At 42.3% G+C, this 21,274-nt stretch overlaps 1 protein-coding gene across 3 annotated transcripts in view; it reads right to left on the minus strand.

Annotated features, from left to right (window-relative positions):
- Positions 1-21,274, minus strand: part of etnk2 (ethanolamine kinase 2) — a 36,349-nt gene that overhangs the window by 1,491 nt on the left and 13,584 nt on the right. For 2 of the 3 annotated variants that reach the window (XM_051675821.1, XM_051675819.1), the window contains 6 exons: positions 20,329-20,469; positions 13,723-13,865; positions 12,902-12,985; positions 12,630-12,790; positions 10,276-10,349; positions 1-1,651 (listed from right to left, as the gene is read on the minus strand). The exon at positions 1-1,651 is cut by the window's left edge and continues 1,491 nt beyond it. In XM_051675821.1, the coding sequence (XP_051531781.1) occupies positions 1,579-1,651; positions 10,276-10,349; positions 12,630-12,790; positions 12,902-12,985; positions 13,723-13,865; positions 20,329-20,453 (660 nt within the window). In that variant the 5' untranslated portion in view covers positions 20,454-20,469 and the 3' untranslated portion in view covers positions 1-1,578. Of the gene's footprint in view, positions 1,652-3,025; positions 3,077-10,275; positions 10,350-12,629; positions 12,791-12,901; positions 12,986-13,722; positions 13,866-20,328; positions 20,470-21,274 lie in introns of all 3 variants that reach the window. The other variant, XM_051675820.1, reaches the window with a different exon arrangement.

The following is a 21,274-nucleotide window of genomic DNA, read 5'->3' on the forward strand; positions in this document are numbered from 1 at the left end:
ATCTTGTTTTTGTTTTTTGCCTGAAGGAATAGTTCACCCAAAATGAAAATTCTGTGATAATTTATACACCCTCATGTTGCTCCAAAGCATGTTTTTCTTCTGTGGAACACAAAAATTTGACATGTTGCATGTTTGGTCAAGAGACACAATGAGAAGGTTTGATTTTATCGATGAAGCCATCATATTTCATCGTAGCACTTTATTAATGATTTGAATTGACAGTGAATAAAGACATAAATTGTGCTTTGTTCATCGCACAACGTGATTGTGCGCTTAGGGAAGTATAATTATATAATATACTTCTACTGTGGTTTATGGTGCTTTTTGTACTTTTTCGAGCTTGACAAACAGATGTCACAATTCACAGTCCAGTCATTACATGGCAAAAAAAAAAAAAAAAACCTCGCCTTTTGTAATCCACAGAAGGAAAAAAAAAGTCATATGGGTTTGGACTTAATAATGGCACAATTATAATTTTTGGCTGAACTATTCTTTTGAGAAGAATGAGTACTGAAGTTTGCACACATGGTGACCTGAATCTCAGTTTTTATTCCTGCCAGGTAATGCAAACACATTTAGGAAAGGAGGGGGTGAAAGCAGGTGGTAATATTCAACAGCCTGTGATGAATGGAAAATTCAACAGAACTTCTCACAACCATAAAAGCTAAAGAGGCAGAAACATGGTCCTGCAGACGGCAAGGGATCTCGTGGTCTTGACTTCTTGGGAATGTCTAGTTTAAAGCCAGATTTACATCACTGGTTACTTAGTTACATGCCATTTAGCAGCGACTTTATCCAAAGTGACTTATGGGACACTTATTGCGGGTTAAGTAACTTGCTCAAGTGCATAATAGTGCAGGATAGGGCAGGATTTTACCTCAGTAACTGTCTAGTTCCCGAGTGACCCCTAACTGGCTCTAAACCAAAACCTCTGCATTAGCAAACCAGATTTTTACCCATTACCCCAATTTACTTTTGTCTACAGTGCTCTAAAATAAATATTAATTTTGAGCATTTGTGGGCCATTAGGTGGGCCGAATCAGTTTGACAAAAGCATTATGAAACCACAGCAGGCCAGAATCAGATTTCTGTATCTATCCTGTGCTAACCGAAGCCTGCAGTATCAACATATCGCCTTGCTAAACATCACAATGGGCCTCCTTCATAACAATCCACTCTGCAAAAGATTGCAACTGCTCTTACACTGCAAAACCCATAGCAAAAAGTTCCACAGAAGTCCCAGCTCCAAGAACGCAAGGACCGCTTTGGTGCAAAGAAGTGCCCTATAACAATTAATAAATAAAGTGTAACTAAAACATCAAAACACATTCATTTGATGGGAAACTTGAGCAACTAACAGTGGACTCCCAAAAGATGATTCAAGTGTTTGAGAAACAAATAAAGAATTTGTAGAACTGAGAGTTGGCAGACATACTGTCAGTCAAAAGTAAGAGGGCCCAGTACCTGCCCTTGCTGTACCCCATACCCTCCCCTGGCAGAAAAGACCTCTGATTCCACGTTCAAACAATCAACTGAGAGGCCAGCAGATCCCATCGGCATCCGCTCAGTCTGGTCTTCTCATTTGGGGATCTCCAGGGCCATTACGGCAGGTTTGGTCTTGAAGTACTGATTGAAACGTAGCACGGCATACCTAGGAAAAAGAACACAATAGAATCAGATATAGAATTGGATGTAATTAGTAGACATCAGTGTCAGAAATGAACTTCTTTATTAAGGGGTTCTGAATTATCACCCTGACCATTGTGTGAGAATGACTGTCTGACTTTAAATGATCCCACTGCTACTTATAACATTAATAAATACATAGATATGAAATATTGTTTTGAGTTTAATATATCATCCCACCCTTTTCTACAGTCTCATTCTTTTTGCATAATAATACAGTCATGATATATCCCCAATTGTTTTGCTGATGATTTAAAGGTGCAACACAATTCCAATAAATTTATTGTGCTTTTTATTAAATTTAGATTAAATATTTTCACGCTTGTTCCTTGTCTTGTGACTCGCGAGTACGAGAGTCATGGCAACAAAGTTGTAAAATTGGATATAAATTTACACAGACAAGGTTAGCAAGCAAACAGTATAATGTTGATGTCTTGTGGCTACACTTTTGAAGCAATGTGTATTTTTAAACTTTATGGACCCATAGCGCCTTATTGTATACGTGATTTAAAAATAAATAAATACGAAAGACAAGTTAAAATATTTTTTATGTGGCAATAACATTATGCCATATAGCTGTTGATTGACCTTTACTTGTTAAAAAGCAAGTTCAGTTACATTAATAAATTCAAATTGTCTGTTTCAGTTAATCAATTCAAAACTCTTGATTTACAGTTTGTTTGTATCATTACTCAAAAATGTTCACTGAAGTCTGTGTGTGCCATTTTAATGTATTAAATATACCAAAACATATTTGACCACAGAATGCTGTGATTGACCAATAAGGATCAAATATTCCAGAGAACCATGTAATAAATATAAATATCCAATGTTAGATAACAGATAAAAAAGTGGGCAGGACAGGACCATTTTTTGCCAACTGATTTTAAATATTTGTGGCATTTGTCTAAATTTTTCTGGTAGACATGCAAAATCAGTATCATTTTTGTCATCTTTTTCTAACTGTATGCATGTTTTTTGGACAGACTGAAGGTGGACTCTTGATCTGCACTGGCAGTGATTTGTTATTGAAAGGTTCAGCCTGAGAGCAAGCACGCCCTGTTGCTAGGAAACTGGCAATGTAGGAAGTTTCCAGAATACATTACTTGAGCCAGTTTAATAAAGTGAACCATAGTGCCTACTAAAATATCCTCAGCCTATACTCATCCCCTCCAAAAACCAACTCAAGAGCAACTTCAGAAAAGTTTTATTGATCGACCGATACACATCACTAAAGAAGACAATTGTGAGATTGTTTTAGGTTGTGCCAAAGTCACAAAGGGGGACTGGCTGCAACTTAATTGTCTTGAATCACATTTCTACTTTTCACCTCTTTCACCTTTTCATGCGTGGTATGTGGGAGAGCTTCATATAAGACAGTCACCTCCAACTGAGTCACAGAATAACACAAAATAATTATTTCTTAAAGTCAATACATGAACAAAAACCAGTAATATATACAGTATATCCTGTATACAGTATATTAGGTATGTGCATGAGTAATCGATTAATCGAGTACTCGTTCAACTTTAAATATTCGACTAGTAAAAACACTACTCGAATATTGCGATTTGATTTTCTTTTGTGACTTTGCCTGCCGTGGACAAGGACGAAACTGCCTCTCTCACCTCGATGTTGCTGTAACAACGCATTGGTTGATGCTCTGGGTGCATGATGTTGTTGAATGACGTTGCTGAAGACTTGGAATGTATATTTCTGTGTGTTTCATTTTTGAATCTAGATGTTGTTGCATAGTGCCAATTTTGTCATAAAAACAGGTTCAAAGTTTGTAGGTAGAACTTAAATTCCCTATCTGTCACTCACTCGACGTTGGTGTCGATGTAGTGACACTAGGGGTCACTCTTGGGAGCCCGAGACACCTCTGGTCTTTGATAAAAGGCCAATGAAAATTGGCGAGTGGTATTTGCATGCCACTCCCCCGAACATACGGGTATAAAAGGAGCTGGTATGCAACCACTCATTCAGATTTTCTCTTCGGAGCCGAACGGTCATGCTCATTGAGCTGAATACTACTGTTCATTCACCTGCTGGATCTGACGGCGCATTTCAGCGGCTTCTCCCTCCTCTGCACTGGTGCACTGCAGAGAACGCCCCTGGGCGCTTCGGCAGAAAAACTAGAGAGTATATTTTCTGAAAGAGCATTTTTCCCCTCTAAAAGAGTATATATTTCTCTAAAAGAGCGCACACACGGAACGTCTTTTTAAAGACGCGTCTTTTTAAAGATGCTTTTCCGATTGTGTGTTATTCCTGGTTGTGCTCGTTATCTCTCGCCTTCTAACGGTCACGATCACTGTCTTTCGTGTCTGGGCACTGCTCACGCGGAGACAGCGTTCGTGGATGGTCACATTCTCATTGCGAGAATGTGTCCATGGCAACGTTGCGGTCGCGGCTCGCCTTCGTAAGGAAGCGAGCCACCCCAGAGGCTCCCGCCTCGGTCCTTTTACCCACGGGTTTGAGGCCAGCGCGGCTAGCACTGGGGGCGATTTGGGGACCCCAATGGGACCGCCTCCGCCGGGTATCCCCCCGCGGAACTCCCATCCCCCAGCACGCTCGTCTGCCCCGATCGGGCTTCCGGGTGAGTCCGCCGGCTCGTCTCACGGCGAGTTCGACCTCTTATTCGGAGCCCGCGAAAGTGATGAGCTCTCGAGCGCAGCATCGGAGAGCGGGCTCGTCCAGTCGGAAGCCTCGGCTGGGCTCCTCCCTTCGGGGTCGATCGCCCAGTCACAGGCTGACGCGGAGATGACGACATGCTTTCCCGGACAGCCGCGAGCGTCGGTTAGAGTGGATTTCACCGCTCTTCCCTGAACCCTCGCGGCTCTGTGATTGGTTCCTGGGCTCGCGGCGCCGCTCAAAGCCACGCCCCGCCCCGTTCCTTTCTTCCCGGAAGTGCATGAAGAGCTGACAAGATCGCGGGAGGCACCTTTTACTGCCCGGTCCCGATCTTTTCAGCTTCCCCGCTCTCACTACCCTCGATGGTGGGGCGGCCAAGGGTTATTCGGCAATCCCCCGGTGGATAAAGGCGCTCGCGGTGCATCTATGCCCGCAGAGCGCCGCCACCTGGCGTGGGTGCCCAAAGCCCCGTCCAAGGCCTGTAGGTTTACGTCGTCTCTGACGGTCGAAGCCTACGGCGCTGCTGGACAAGCCGCCTCCGCCCTGCACGCCATGGCTCTCCTGCAAGTCTGCCAAGGCGCTAAAGGAACTGCACGAGGGTAGTTCTGCCCCGGGATTGATGCAGGAACTGCGCTCGACGACCGACCTCGCTCTCCGAGCGACGGAGGTCACGGCACGGTCTCCCGGGCGGACGATGGCCACACTAGTGGTCCAGGAGCGCCACCTTTGGCTCAACCTGGTCAAGATGGGTGAGGCCAACAGGACACGATCCCTTGCTGCCCCCATTTTCCAGGCGGGCCTATTCGGCGACACTGTCGAGGACTTTGCCCAGCAGTTCTCGATGGTAGAGCAGTAGATGGGTGCTAGCCGGCTTGTCCTGCCCCGGCGTGGCTCAAGATCCCCCCATCTACTCATCGCCGAGGGCGTCCCCCTGCGGTGACTGCACCGGCTCCGCCGCAGCCCGCCCCTCCGGCCCGGCCCCGGCGTGGAGCCCACCGCAGGAAGCCGACGCCACCCGTCTCACAGCCGGCACCGAAGAACCCACGGAGGTCTTCGAAGCGCCCCTGAGACGGGCGACCCAGGGACAACGAAACCCGCTGCTCTGGAGCTGGTAAGCAGATCTTCTTTTTGTTACCTTTTGCATTTAATTGCGCTGCATGCCCAAGTGGCTGCAGTACTCAAGAGCTCCGCAAGAGTGGTTTCCTTGTTCCCTGGGTCACATATTCGGTGTGTACGGCTGGCATCACGACCACCGTCCACCACTCCATTTGGCAGGTTGGCGCTCCAGCGGCGGTCTCCCGCCCTGAGCGCCCAGCTGTGGCACAAATCTGCCCCCGATGTGACAGTCTCCACGGGTCATGAGGACAGGCCTCTTCCTCCCCCGTCCCAGGCTGTTCCGGGGGTGGTCACAAGGAGCCAGGTAAGTGCTTCGATGTCCTCTGACTCAGCACGGCCACGATGGGGTGTGGCACCTCAGGCTCCGCCCTGCCGCGAGGCCCCACCCGCCGGTACATCCGATGACGTTGTCCCTTTGGTCCCCCTTGCGCGGAACTCGTGTGAAGCATGGCTTGCGCTTTCCAGTCCGTCGCGAGGGCTGGTCCGGACCGTCCGACTCGGCTGCACGATTCACTTCGCTGGGCATCCGCCCAGGTCCAGCGGTGTCCACTTCACCTTGGTGAAAGATGGAAACGCTGCTACCTTGCGCGGAGATCGCTACCCTCCTACGGAAGGACGCGATAGAACCTGGCCCTCCAGCCGAGATGAAGAGGGGGTTTTACAGCCCCTACTTCATTGTACCGAAAAAGGCGGTGGGTTGCGGCCAATCTTGGACCTGCGAGTACTGAACCGGGCCTTACACAGACTCCCGTTCAAGATGCTGACGCAAAGACGCATTCTAGCGAGCGTCCGGCATCAAGATTGGTTCGCGGCGGTAGACCCGAAGGATGCGTACTTTCACGTCTCGATCCTTCCTCGACACAGACCCTTCCTGCGGTTTGCGTTTGAGGGTCAGGCGTATCGGTACAAGTCCTCCCTTTCGGCCTGTCCCTGTCTCCTCGCGTCTTTACGAAGATCGCAGAGGCTGCCCTTGCCCCGTTAAGGGAGGTGGGCATTCGCATTCTCAACTATCTCGACGACTGGCTAATCCTAGCTCACTCTCGAGACGGGTTATGCGCACACAGGGACCTGGTGCTCTCACACCTCAGCCGACTAGGGCTTCGGGTCAGCTGGGAAAAGAGCAAGCTCCTCCCGGTTCAGAGCATCTCTTTTCTCGGTTTGGAGTTGGACTCAGTCTCCTTGACGGCGCACCTTATGAACGAGCGCGCCCAGTCGGTGCTGGCCTGTTTGAAGGCATTCAAACAGAAAACAGCGGTTCCACTGAAACATTTTCAGAGGCTCCTGGGGCATATGGCGTCCTCGGCGGTGGCCACCCCGCTCGGGTTGATGCATATGAGGCCGCTTCAGCACTGGCTCCAGACTCGAGTCCCGAGACGGGCATGGCGCCACGGGACACACCGCGTGGCCATTACACCGGTCTGTCACCGTCTTTTCAGCCCTTGGACCGACCTCTCGTTTCTACGAGCAGGTGTTCCTCTAGAACTGGTCTCCAGGCGCATCATGGTCACGACAGACGCCTCCAAGACGGGCTGGGGTGCTGTTTGCAATGGGCACGCAGCCACCGGCCTCTGGACGGGTCCGCGGCTGCGTTGGCACATCAACTGCCTCGAGTTACTGGCAATTCTGCTCGCCCTGCGGAGGTTCCGGCCGTTGATCCAGGGCAAGCACGTGCTAGTTCGGACAGACAGCACGGCAGCGGTAGCATATGTCAACCGCCATGGCGGTCTGCGCTCCCGCTGTATGTCACAACTCGCCCGCCGTCTCCTCCTCCGGAGTCAGCAGCACCTCAAGTCGCTGCGAGCCACTCATATCCCGGGCAACCTCAACGTTACAGCGGACGCGCTGTCACGGCAGGTTCCCCGCAGGGGAGAGTGGAGACTCCACCTTCAGGTGGTCCAGCTGATTTGGAGTCGATTCAGTCAGGCACAGGTGCACCTGTTCGCCTCCCAAGAATCCTCCCACTGCCCGCTCTGGTACGCCCTCACCGAGGCCTTCCTCGGCATAGACGCGCTGGCACAGCTGGTCCCCTGGCATTCGCAAATATGCGTTTTCCCCAGTGAGCCTGCTCGCACAGACCCTGTGCAAGGTCAGGGAGGACGAGGAGAAGGTCGTCCTGGTAAGCACCCTACTGGCCCGCCCAGACGTGGTGCGCGGACCTCACGCTCCTCGTGACAGCTCCCCCGGGCAAATTCCCCTGAGAAAGGCCCTTCTTTCTCAGGGAAGGGGCACCATTCGGCACCCGCACCCAGACCTCTGGAATCTCCATGTCTGGCCCCTGGACGGGACGCGGAAGACCTAAGCCGTCTCCCACCTGCGGTGGTAGACACATTCACTCAGGCTAGGGCTCCCTCTACGAGGCGCCTGTATGCCTTTAAGTGGTGTCTGTTCGCTAAGTGGTGTTCTTCCCATCAGGAAGACCCCCAGAGGTGCGCAGTCAGATCAGTGCTTTCCTTCCTGCAAGAGAGGTTGGAAGGGAGGCTGTCCCCTTCCACCTTGAAGGTGTACGTTGCTGCCATAGCAGCACGCCATGACGCAGTCGACGGTGAGTCCTTAGGGAAGCATGATCTGATCATCAGGTTCCTAAGAGGCGCCAGGAGGCTGAATCCCTCCAGGCCACGCCTTGTTCCCTCATCGGACCTCTGTAGTTTTTCAGGGTCTACAGAGAGCCCCCTTTGAGTTTTGCAGTCAGCCGGGCTTAAGGCACTCTCCTTGAAGACTGCCCTCCTGACTGCGCTCACTTCCATCAAGAGGGTAGGTGACCTGCAAGCGTTCTCTGTCAGCGAAATGTGCCTGGAGTTCGGTCCGGGCTATTCTCACGTGATCCTGAGACCCCCGACCGGGCTATGTGCCCAAGGTTCCCACCACTCCTTTTAGAGACCAGGTGGTGAACCTGCAAGCGCTGCCCCAGGAGGAGGCAGACCCAGCCCTGGCGTTGCTGTGTCCGGTGCGCGCTTTGCGCATCTATTTGGATCGCACGCAGAGCTTTAGACTCTCTGAGCAGCTCTTTGTCTGCTTCGGTGCACAGCGGAAAGGAAGTGCTGTCTCCAAGCAGAGGATCGCCTACTGGCTCATTGACGCCATAACTATGGCATGTCTCGCCCAAAACATGCCGCCCCCGGTAGGGCTACGAGCCCATTCTACTCGTGGTGTAGCGGCTTCTTGGGCCCTGGCCAGAGGTGCCTCTCTAACAGACATTGCAGAGCAGCGGGCTGGGCAACACCCAACACCTTTGCAAGGTTTTACAACCTCCGGGTGGAACCGGTTTCGTCCCAGGTAGTGGCACGCAACACAAGCGGATAAGCCCGGGATAGCCGGCCGGGTGTATCGCTTGCACATAGCGCCTTCCACCTCCTTTTGAGCTGAAGACGTGCGCTGTTAATTCCCAGTAGTGTTCACAAAGGTTGTTCCCTGGTTGACTTCCTCCGAGCCCTGTGGCAGTCGAGTTTTCGGAGAGACTCGCTGCCGGCCCAGTACACGCGCTAACTAAGAGCCCGGTTCTGGGGTAGGTGCTCCGCATGTGGCGGTTCCCTGTAAGGCTAACCCCATGCGATCTATATCTTCCGCTAGTTCGTTTCCCTACTGGCAAACTGCGTCTTCCTTGGGCAGAGCCCCTCAGTCTCCATGTTGTAGTAACTCCTCCCCCATTGGGTAGGATCTACCTTGAAGGCTCTCCACATGGTTGGAAAGACCATGTGATGTATTCTTCCACTTAAATATCCCCCCCTCTCTTGGGGCGAGGTGTGGTCTCCGCGGTGTCCTCCCCTTGGGAGGGACAACCCCCGACTAGACCTGGCGGCCCAGTCGGATAATCCCCCTTCTTTTTTAGGGAGTGGAAAAAGAGAAGGGGAAAGAGGCCATGACTGGGTTAAGCCTGTCTCTATCTCTGGGTAGTCGACTTGTCCCCAAAAAGGGCCGTTCGACACTCATAACTGTGTTGGGGGAGGTTACGTGTCGACCTGGTGTGCTGGCTATGAGGCACACAGCAAGTCTGCCCACCACACACCGCCAGTTCACGTAACACAGTTCAGCCTTGTGGCGTTTTGTATAGGGACCCCTAGTGTCACTACATCGACACCAACGTCGAGTGAGTGACAGATAGGGAACGTCATGGTTACTGGTGTAACCTCCGTTCCCTGATGGAGGGAACGAGACGTTGGTCCCTCCTGCCACAACGCTGAACTACCCGCTGAAATGGCCGGACCTTATATCGGCTCCTCAGCGTAAAACCTGAATGAGTGGTTGCATACCAGCTCCTTTTATACCCGTATGTTCGGGGGAGTGGCATGCAAATACCACTCGCCAATTTTCATTGGCCTTTTATCAAAGACCAGAGGTGTCTCGGGCTCCCAAGAGTGACCCCTAGTGTCACTACATCGACACCAACGTCTCGTTCCCTCCATCAGGGAACGGAGGTTACATCAGTAACCATGACGTTCTAAATTTCAAGTAATCGATTACTCGTTTTTTGTTTAATGTTTTATTGACTACAAAATTACTCAAAATGTCCTTCCCTAATATATACACACACGATATGCTTGATACATCGGTCACCATATTAGTATTGACCAATATTATTGTTATTTTTTAAATCGTCTGATTTGGTTGATATTGGAACAATAAAATACCAAGGCATATATTTTTTATGCTACAGTACGTTACAAAAGCTTTACATCTTCTGGAACGAAAACCTGTCTGTTTATTGTCTCTATTAGCTATTAAATGTATATAAGCATGTGATTGTACACTCTTTATCTGCTTTTAACACTCATATCTCTTAACACAGTGGAAGTTTGACTTGAAAATGATGAGATGAAAGGTTTGTTGTGTTGGAAGGCTGCTTACCCGAGGAAGTCAAATTCGATGGAGGAGTACTTGGCTTGGATCAGGGACCAGAAACCCCAGAAGAAATGTGAGGCCTGCCAAAACAAAAGAACAAGAACTCAAAACACACACAAACATATCACTGACACCGATCACCATGCAAAAAGCTTGTTATCAGTGTACTTTAACTAAATAACCATAAATTAACTTTATTAATCCAGTATTGTCAAAATATTTAGGTGAATCTTATGAACCCTGTCAAGAACATGCCAGGGTATAATTTCACACCAATATCAAAATCAATAAATAAGGATATGTATTTTGTTAAATAATAAAAAAAACAAAACATTGTTTTACATGATTGTTTTACTGTAATACTGTTAAAAATACTGTACTACAGTAATTCAAATCTAATGAGAATCACTATTGTGAATAATTAGTAGAGTTAGACCAATATATCGGTTTTAATCTATGCTGATTTAAATAAAAAAACATTGTTTTACATGATTGTTTTCCTATAATACTGTAAACAATACTGTAAACAATACTTTACTACAGTAACTAGAATCTAATGAGAATCACCATTGTGAATAATAGGTAGAGGTAGACCGATATATTGGTTTAAATCTATGCTGATTTAAATGAAAAAAACATTGTTTTACATGATTGTTTTACTGTAATACTGTAAACAATACTGTACTACAGTAACTAGAATCTAATGAGAATCACCATTGTGAATAATTAGTAGAGGCAGACCGATATATCGGTTTTAATCTATGCTGATTTAAATAAAAAAACATTGTTTTGCATGATTGTTTTACTGTAATACTGTAAACAATACTGTACTACAGTAACTAGACTCTAAAGAGAATCACCACTGTGAATAATTAGTAGAGGCAGACCAATATATCGGTTTTAATCTATGCTGATTTAAATATAAAAACATTGTTGTAATGTAATACTGTAAACAATACTGTATTACAGTAACTAGAATCTAAGGAAATCAACATTGTGAATAATTAGTAGAGGTAGACAATATTTCAGTTTTAATCTATGCTGATTTAAATAAAAAAACACTGTTTTACATGATTGTTTTACTGTAATACTGTAAAAAATACTGTACTACAGTAACTAGAATCTAATGAGAATTACCATTTTGAATAATTACTAGAGGTAGACAGATATATCGGTTTTAATCTATGCTGATTTAAATATAAAAACATTGTTTACATGATTGTTTTACTGTAATACTGTAAACAATACTGTACTACAGTAACTAGACTCTAATGAGAATCACCACTGTGAATAATTAGTAGAGGCAGACCGATATATCGGTTTTAATCTATGCTGATTTAAATATAAAAACATTGTTGTAATGTAATACTGTAAACAATACTGTACTACAGTAACTAGAATCTAAGGAAATCAACATTGTGAATAATTAGTAGAGGTAGACAGATATATCGGTTTTAATCTATGCTGATTTAAATATTAAAACATTGTTTTACTTTAATTCTGCCAAAAATACTATACTACAGTAATTAGAATCTAATGAGTATAACCACTGTGAGTAATTAAAAGAGGTATATTGATATATCAGTTTTAATCTATGCTGATTCAGTTTTATTATAGTTTTGGACTTTTAATTTAGTTTTTATTTATATTTTATATTTAATTTGTCATAACACATTTTTAATTTTTTTTTTTTTTTTTTTCACAGTTTGTCTGTTAGTTTTAGTTTAGTTTTCATTTCTCAGTGTTTTGTAATTTCAGTTTAGTTAGTTTTATTTTGTTTTTAGTATTTATTTAGGCTGCCAAAGCTGTGTTTACTGATGTAATTTAAAAAGTCTAATATCATTTCAATTCTCAGGGCAGTCTTGTGTTACCTCTATCTAGTGGTATATTCATGTTTAATGTGGATACGGAATACTGGAATACGAGTAAAATGACAAAGGACATTTAAGCTTGATCCATATTTCAGCTCTGTAGGTCCATAAGTCAATAGGGGCCAAAACTTTGAAGCTCCAAAAAGCACATAAAGGCAGCATAAACATAATCCAAAAGACTCTGATGGTTAAATCCATGTCTTTAGAAGTGAAATGATAGGTGTGGGTGAGAGCAACATTTAAGTCCTTTTTTACTGTAAATCTTGACATCAGCTGTCTCCTTGGCAATCATGATTTCAAGCTTGATTACATTTACCAGTGCCATCTAGCACTCTGCGACTATAAAGGTAAGTGAAATCGAAACAGTTTTCTTTCAACAAAATGTTTCAAATTTATTTTTATTTTTTTATTGTAGGGTGAAATGGAAATAACCTGATAGTTTTAGTGAGATTGATGATCCCAATGATCCTGTATCCGTGCGTCACTTACCAGTGCAAATTTGTTGACCTGCACGTAGAGTGTCTCGAGTTCACGCTGGCTCACCTCCTCACCTTTCTTAGTAAAGAGTTTGTAGGCCTGCAGGTAAGTGTGTAGCCAGTCCAACTGCATCTCTCGACTGGGATATAGGTTAAAGTCTGGTTCACTCATGCCTGAAGAACAAACACAGAGGAAGTGTTAGCAAAACACAATGTAATGCAAAACAAATCCCATGGAGGATATTTGTTTTTAAGGTTGATATTTTTGACTATGGTTCTGCTTACCTGCAAACTCATTGAAATGATTTCCAATGTCAAATGCTTGGTAGTTGTAACTTGAGTATTCATAATCGATAAACCGAACATGACCTGAAAAAAGAAACAAGCGTGGCCAAGTTAATTTACAGTAACAATACAAAATTGTAGTTGTTTTTGTGAAAGCAAATCCTAAACATTATGCCTTGGGTGAGACAATAAATAAGAAAGTAATCGACATTCACAATGCTTTTAAGACGAATTTCCAGGTGAAAAAAAAAACTTCAGTAGAATATAATGTAGGGCGGGACTTTTAGACATTTAGATTTGATGGCGATTGTTAATGTATAGTCTGACATTCATTATTAAAATATGTGTTCTGATCTGGATATGACACATGTACATTATCCTGCTTATTACACAGCTACTTACACCAAATAAATAAATCAATGGATTTAAATATCGATCCGAGTTTAAATGATTTTATGTGAGAAGAGACCATGGAGTGATACATGAAACTAGCTCAGCTAAGTGGAAATCGGTTGCCTGGGTAAAGATCAATTATACAGTTTAGCGGTCGTTATACAAAAATATTTGAATGCAGTGACTGACCGATCAGAATCAAGTATTCCAGAAAGCTGTATAATAAGCCATAATGTTATTGGTAAATATTATTTTTCCCTATCCACGCAACCTTGATTACATCAGAAGAATAATGTAATTTCAGAAGTGGAGGACGTTTTTAAATTCATATAACAGATTTTTAAAATAATATGCACTTATGAACATATTATGAAAGTAAATAGGGTCAATAGAAGTGCTGATGTAGCAAAATTTCGTTTAAAACTCACCTTCTTCATCATTGTGAATGATGTTTTTGCAGAGCAGGTCGTTGTGGCAGAGCACCACAGGAGAGCCCAGCTGCGACAGGTGCTCCTTCATCCATGTAATTTCCTGTTCCAGCACTTCCTGACTGGGCACTTCCTGTTGAATTCTGAGAGAACATAAAAACAGATCAGAGAGATTCAAGCACATTACAGCAAAGATAGACACAAAAAATGTTTGGCAACAGATTAAGATCACAAAAACAGTCTATGGAAAGTTTGAGTTTGCTGACAAGGAAATATCATAATAAATAAACTAGATTTTTATATTAACATTATATTCGTTAGTTATCATAAACTAACAAGGAATATTACTTGTACAGCATTTATTAATCTAGGTTAATTTATGCATATACATATATATATATTTTTTTACATTAAAAGGCTGTTGATTTAACATGACAATTCAGTGCATTTAATTATATTAAAAATAATGAGTCAAAATTGAATGCAATTAATCATGCCCCCTGATTCCGTAATAAGGAATTTTCCTACCAACAGAGAAATTCATACTTGATTCAAACTTGAAGTTCCACCATCATGTTTTTGCGAGCCACAGTCAGCAGGTGGCAGTCAGCACAACTCCAGCTGTACGCAACAAACTGACAGCTGCACGACGCAGAACAGCGAGACGCTGAAAACCAGTGAAACGCGATGTGACAACATTTGAGACGCTCTTCGGACAGACTGAATTCAATTGCAAAATAGATTGCTATGGACTGTGGGCCTGTGGTTTATATACAATGATATGGAAATAAGATATTTATCGATTATACGACTTCTAAAGCCACTTTTTGTATTATTTAATCAATTCACAATAATGTCTTTGTATTGGCTGAATTATTAAAAAAATATTTTATATTTATAATTATTTTGATTCTTATACAACCCTAATTCCAAAAAGTTGGGACAGTATGATAATTGCTAATAAAAAAAAGTTGTGATTGTAAATTCTATTCACTATGTTCTATATTGAAAGCACTACAACAACAACACATTATTTGATGTTTTACTTTGTAAATTTAATTGTTTTCTTGAAAACACAAACTTATTTCAAATCAGATGGTTGCAACATGCTCCAAAATAGTTGGAACTGTCAAGTGTTTAACACTGTGTAACATCAGCATTTCTTCTAATAACACTTATTAAGCATTTGGGCACTGAAGACAAGTTTGCTACGTTTAGCAAGCAGAATTTTCCCCCATTCATCCATTATGCAGGTCCTCAGCTGTGCAATTATACGCAGCTTATGTTGCTGTATTTTGCGTTCAATAATGCGCCACACATTCTCAATTGAAGACAGGTCAGGACAGCAGGCAGGCCTATCTAGCACTAGCACTCTCTGCTTACGCAGCCATGCACTTGTAATCCAGCCAGTATATGGTCTGGCATTGTCCTGCTGGAAAATTCAGGGACGTCCCTTAAAAAGACGTCTGGATGGCAGTACATGTTGCTCCAAAATTTGAACATATCTTTCTCCATTAATGGTGCCCTCACAGATGTGCAAATTACCCATGCCATGGGCACTGACACTGGCTTTTGGACCTGACGGTGATAACAGCTTAGATGGTCCTTTTCCTCTTTGGCCCAGAGAACATGAAAGCTGTTTTTTCCAAAAATTATTTGAAATGTGGACTTGTCGGACCACAAAACACGATTTCACTGTTCTGCTTTCCATCTTAGATGAGACCGAGCCCAGAGAAGTCGGCGGTGCTTCAGGACAGTGTTGATGTATGGCTTCTGCTTTGCATTTTAAAGCCTTAACTTGCATCTGTGGATGCAGTGGCGAATGGTGTTCTTGACTGACAAAGGTTTATTGAAGTATTCCGGAGCCCATGTCATGACATCCATTACAGACAATTGATGATGGTTTGTAAGACAGTGATGTCCTAGGGATCGGAGATCACGCGCATTAAAAACAGTTTTCCAGCAGGACAACGCCAAACCATGTACTGCCCGGAGAAGTGCATGGCTGCGTAGGCAGAGAGTGCATGTGCTAGATTGGCCTGCTTGCAGTCCTGACTTGTCTGTAATTGAAAATGTCTGGTGCATTATGAAGCGCAAAATACAGCAACATAGACCCCGTACAATTGCGCATCTGAAGATCTGTACAATGGATGAATAGGGAAAAATTCCGCTTGTTAAATTTAAACGTCTTCAGTGCCCAAACGCTTAATAAGTGTTATTAGAAGAAATAATTATGTTACATAGTGGTAAACAATCAACTGTCCCAACTTTTTTGGTGCACTTTGCAATCATCTGTTTTGAAATGAGTCTATATTTAAAAATAAAGAAATACATAATTTAAAGACACATTCAGTCATTTTTTTCCTCATTTAAAAACTTTTACATCTAAAGAAATTAATAGTAATATTGAAACATGTACCACTCATGTGAGATGAAGAGTTCAATCATATCAGTAACCTTATAAAAGCTGTTTTTTTTCTACATGGGGCGGGGGTGCCCTCATGGGTGCAGCCATGTTAGAATCACATTACCAACTTAATACTACTTGCTTAATTTCAGTAACTGCCCTGTTATTGGACGCTTTCATTCATGGATTAAATTAATCCTGGTTTATGCTGCGTTCACGTTGTGTCGGAATTACTGTAATTACGAGATGGCAACTCGGAGGTTCTACTCGGAGCAGTTAATATCTTGGGAACTCGGAAGTCATTTGTTTCTATGACAACACTCATAACACCAAAACAGGCTTTGCTATTGATAACAGCAAAATATTTATCACTACATCAATTCATTAATAAACCTTGATATGTTATTGCAAAATGTTTAAGAACAAAGAAAACACTCCAGGTAGCGTTGGCATAATAAGATTGCATATCAAACAGAAATATGTGTTCACTAACTTTAACTGTTGAGGCCGCTGACATAATGGTTCTTTTAACATGACGTCATGACTGACAAGTCGGAGATTTGTAGAATTCAGAATTTCCGAGTAATTTCGAGCTCTACGCAGACGTGAATGCTTTTTATATAGTTTATATCGTAATTACGGTAATTCCAACATGACGTGAACACACCATTACTGTGCATAGTGAATTTCTACAATGGCATTGGTGACTGAAAACTACTGTTTAAATGATGCAGTTTCCAGGCCGCTAGGTGTCACTGTAAGCCAATGTAAGTTACTTCGACATCAAAAAATGACTGAGTGCACCTTTAAATTCACAAGGAAAAACACAAAATAAAGTGTTGTTGTAGTGCTTTCAATATAGCACAGGGTGAATAGAATTTACAAATCACTACTTTTTGTTTTTATTAGCATTTTCCTTATTGTCCTAACTTTTTTCATAATTGGGGTTGTATATTAATTAATCTTTATTTGCAAAGCAATGTTGATATATGTGATTAGTTTGATTAATTAAATCAAAATTGTAATTGATTGACAGCTCTAATTAAAAGTAAGTTAACATTTGTCAATGCACAATGAATTAATATGAACTAACAATTAACAATACTATGTTTGTAAATTAACCAAGACTAATAAATGTTGTAACATCATTAAAGCATAAAGCTAAAACAAATAATAATAATAATAATAATAATAATAATAAAAAAACAAAAAAAAAAAACAAGAGTACTAGGAAAGAACAAAGTATTTTCCCGCAAGTCTAAATGAAATTAGATTATCAAATCGGCAAATATATTTTACTTCAAATCTCACCGACACAAAATGATCTCACCCTTGCAAACATCAATTATTTTTGCACAAGCAAGTTCAATGAAATTATTTTATTTGATTTAGAGTTCATCTAGTCAAATGCTTCAATATTCTTTCCAACAAAACAAATTCAACTAAATGCTTCGTCAGGCTTTTAACTTAACAAAGGAGAGATTAACAAAGGAAAATTAAGACAGCTGATAATGTGGGCCAGCTCAACCAATCAGAATGCCCGTTTGAGTGACCACTCTCCCCTGGTAATGGGCTTAAGGTGCTATTACTAGAATCTTCTTTTACCTTGCAGTGGCTCACTTAAAACTCTGCAGTCTCTTGAACAGATCTGTGATTTGTTGCATACTTTTTTTGCATACGTTTATGACTTGGATAGAGTTACAGAACACAATGGATTTAAATCACCCTGTTACACACTGACCTTGTGACACTGATGTTCTAATTGCTGATAGTGCCACGGCCACACGGCGTACACTGATCAGCCACAACATTAAAACCACTTGCTTAATTTTGTGTGGGTCCCCCTCATGCCGCCAAAACAGCACCAACCCGCATTCAGACATGATATTCTTCTCACCACAATTGTACAGAGCGGTTATCTGAGTTACCATAGACTTTGTCAGTTCTAACCAGTTTGGCCATTCTCTGTTGACCTCTCTCAACAACAAGGCATTTCCATCCACAGAACTGCCGCTCACTGGATGTTTTTTTTTGGGGGGTTCCTAATTTGGAATGCCCAATTCCCAATGTGCTTTTAACTCCTCGTGGTCACGTAGTGATTCGCCTCAATCCGGGAGGCAGAGGACAAATCCGCGTCTGAGACAGTCAACCGGCGCATCTTATCACGTGGCTTGTTGAGCGCGTTGCCACGGAGACATAGCGCATGTGGAGGCAACCATGCTCAACTCACCACAAGCCCCACCGAGAACGAACCACATTATAGCGACCACGATGAGGTTACCCCATGTGACTCTACCCTCCCTAGCAACCGGGCCAATTTGGTTGCTTAGGAAGCCTGGCTGGAGTCACTCAGCACGCCCTGGGATTCGAACTAGCGAACTTCAGGGGTGGCAGCCAGCGTTTTTTACCACTGAGCTACCCAGGCCCCCACCACTGGATGTTTTTTGTTTTTGGCACCATTCGGAGTAAATTCTAGAGACTGTTGTGTGTGAAAATCACAGGAGATCAGCAGTTACAGAAATACTCAAACCAGCCTGTCTGGCACCAACAATCATCCATGCGATTATCTAATCAGCCAATTGTATGGCAGCAGTGCAGTGCATAATATCATGCAGATACGAGTCAGGAGCTTCAGTTAATGTTCCCATCAACCATCAGAATGGAGAAAAAATGTGATCTCAGTGGTTTGGACCGTGGCATGATTGTCGGTGCCAGATGGGCTGGTTTCAATAATCTCTCTGTAAACAATTGCTGAAAAAATTACTGAAGAGATGATGCCCTAAATGACTTGCCAAAACTATAGTTTGCTAATATTAAATCTGTGGAGTGGTTAAAAAATTAGTTTTAATGACTTCAACCTAAGTGTACGTCAACTTCTGACTTCAACTGTATTTACCCCTAATATATTATTATATTACATAATAATATTGATACTTGTATTACACATAGGATTTGAATTATAGTAAGCTGGTTCATTTAAATCTAAAATGTAATGGTAACACTTACAATATGGTTGTATTCGTTAATGAACAATAATTATACAGCACTTATGTTAATTTTAACATACTGTACACTAATAAATGTTTTAAATAAAAAGTTGTATATGTTATATGTTAACAATTATAAACTTTTTGTACAGCATTACAAATGTAATGTCCAACAATGAATATTATTATATGATCAAAAAGACTGTGCCCCCTTCCTTGGTTGTATTCTGTTTTGTTGACAAGCATGCATGTGTTTTTTATGAAGTTTTGAAGTTACATTTAGTTAAATACACTTTACATTGAGCTTATGCCTTACTTTGTATTTATTAAAATGTTTACTGATCAGAGTACAGCAATAACATTTTAAGGGATAGTTCACCCAAAAATGAAAATTCTTTCATTATTTACTCACCCTCATGCCATTCTAGATGTGTCTGACTTTCTTTCTTCTGCAGAACACAAATGAAGATTATTAGAAGATATCTCAGCTCTGTAGGTCCAATGCAAGTGAATGGTGATCAGAATTTTGAAGGTCCAAAAATCCCATAAAGGCAGCGTAAATGTAATCCATACGACTCCAGTGATTGAATCAATGTCTTCAGAAGCGATATGATAGGTGTGGGTGAGAAACGGATCAATATTTAAGTCCTTTTTTTACTATAATTCTCCACTTTCACTTTTACATTCTTCTTCTTTTGTTTTTTTGGCGATTCACATTCTTCATGCATATCATCACCTACTAGGCAGGAAGGAGAATTTATAGTTAAAAAATATTGATCTGTTTCTCACCCACACCTATCATATCACTTCAGAAGACATGAATTAAACCACTGCCTTTATGTAATTTTTGGGGCTTCAAAGTTCCAGCCACCATTCACTTGCATTGCAAGGACCTACATAGCTGAAATTTTCTTCTTATAATCTTTGTTTGTGTTCATCAGAAGAAAGAAAGTCATTCATATCTGGGGTGGAATGAGGGTGAGTAAATGATGAGAATTTTTTTATTTTTGGTTGAACTAAGTTATGTCCTGGCAAACACCTCTAAACCACATTAAACAGCATGAGTAATGTCAAAGCTTTTTACACGACAACCTGGCCACATGAAACTATATGCTTGACTTTCTTTGAAGAATTTGTTATCTAAATTGTTTTCATGCTTTAGACAACTTATGTTGCATACTATTTTCTGTGTGTGTATTCTGAGAGGGTTACCTGAGGTTGGAGGCCTGGTCGGTGAACTCCGTGGCCACTAGCGAGAAGTACTTGCGCATTTTGATCCACAGGTTGGGTTTGGGGATGCAGCCGTTGTGGGCGTGGATGGCGTGAATGCGGGCCATTTCTCGGGCGATCAGTCTACCAATAAAATCAAAGGAATATTTTTGTCAAAACTGCTATTTTCAAGCCACGAAGGCCGTTATACTGTGGAAAGTTCACCCAAAAATTCTGTCATGATTTACTCACCCTCCTGTATGACTTTCTTACTCAGTCAACATTCACTTTCATTGCATCTTTTTTTCCATACACTGAAAGTGAATGGTGACTAAGGCTGTTAGTCCCTAATATTCTACATTTTGTCTTCCACACTGAAAAAAAAAAAAAAAAAAAAAATGATTTGTTGGCTCAACAACCATAACTTAGAAAAATAAATAGCTTCTACTCAGAAATATGCATTTTTATTTTTAGCTTTACTTATTTTCATTAATATGTACACAACACAATATATACATTTTAAGTAGAACTTTTAGAGAGTTACATTAAGTAAATTAATAATTGTGAGTTCCTTGAACTTTAGCTTACAAATCCATAAAATTAAGATTTTAAGTACTACTAACTCAAACAATCAAGTACAGAACTGAGGTTGTGGGAAAATCCATAAGTCATTGCACCTGAACAATTTAAGCATGTTTGTTTAGTCAAAAGGAACTTATGTGGGCATTTAATTACATGTTATTAAGAATTCATAGTTTCATGTAAAGTCACCATTAGTGTGATTAGTGTTCCAGAAGAGGTCAACTTGGATTCTGTGCAATCCTTGCGCACGTGAACATGCATAACTGAAGTGCAGCTTTATGTGCACTTTTATGAGGTATCAAGTTTAATGCCTGACCTCATGCCTGAGTTACTATTTTCATTTGAGACAAATAAATTAAGTAGAAAC

Source organism: Myxocyprinus asiaticus, chromosome 37, assembly GCF_019703515.2.
Source record: "Myxocyprinus asiaticus isolate MX2 ecotype Aquarium Trade chromosome 37, UBuf_Myxa_2, whole genome shotgun sequence".
NCBI lineage: Eukaryota > Metazoa > Chordata > Actinopteri > Cypriniformes > Catostomidae > Myxocyprinus > Myxocyprinus asiaticus.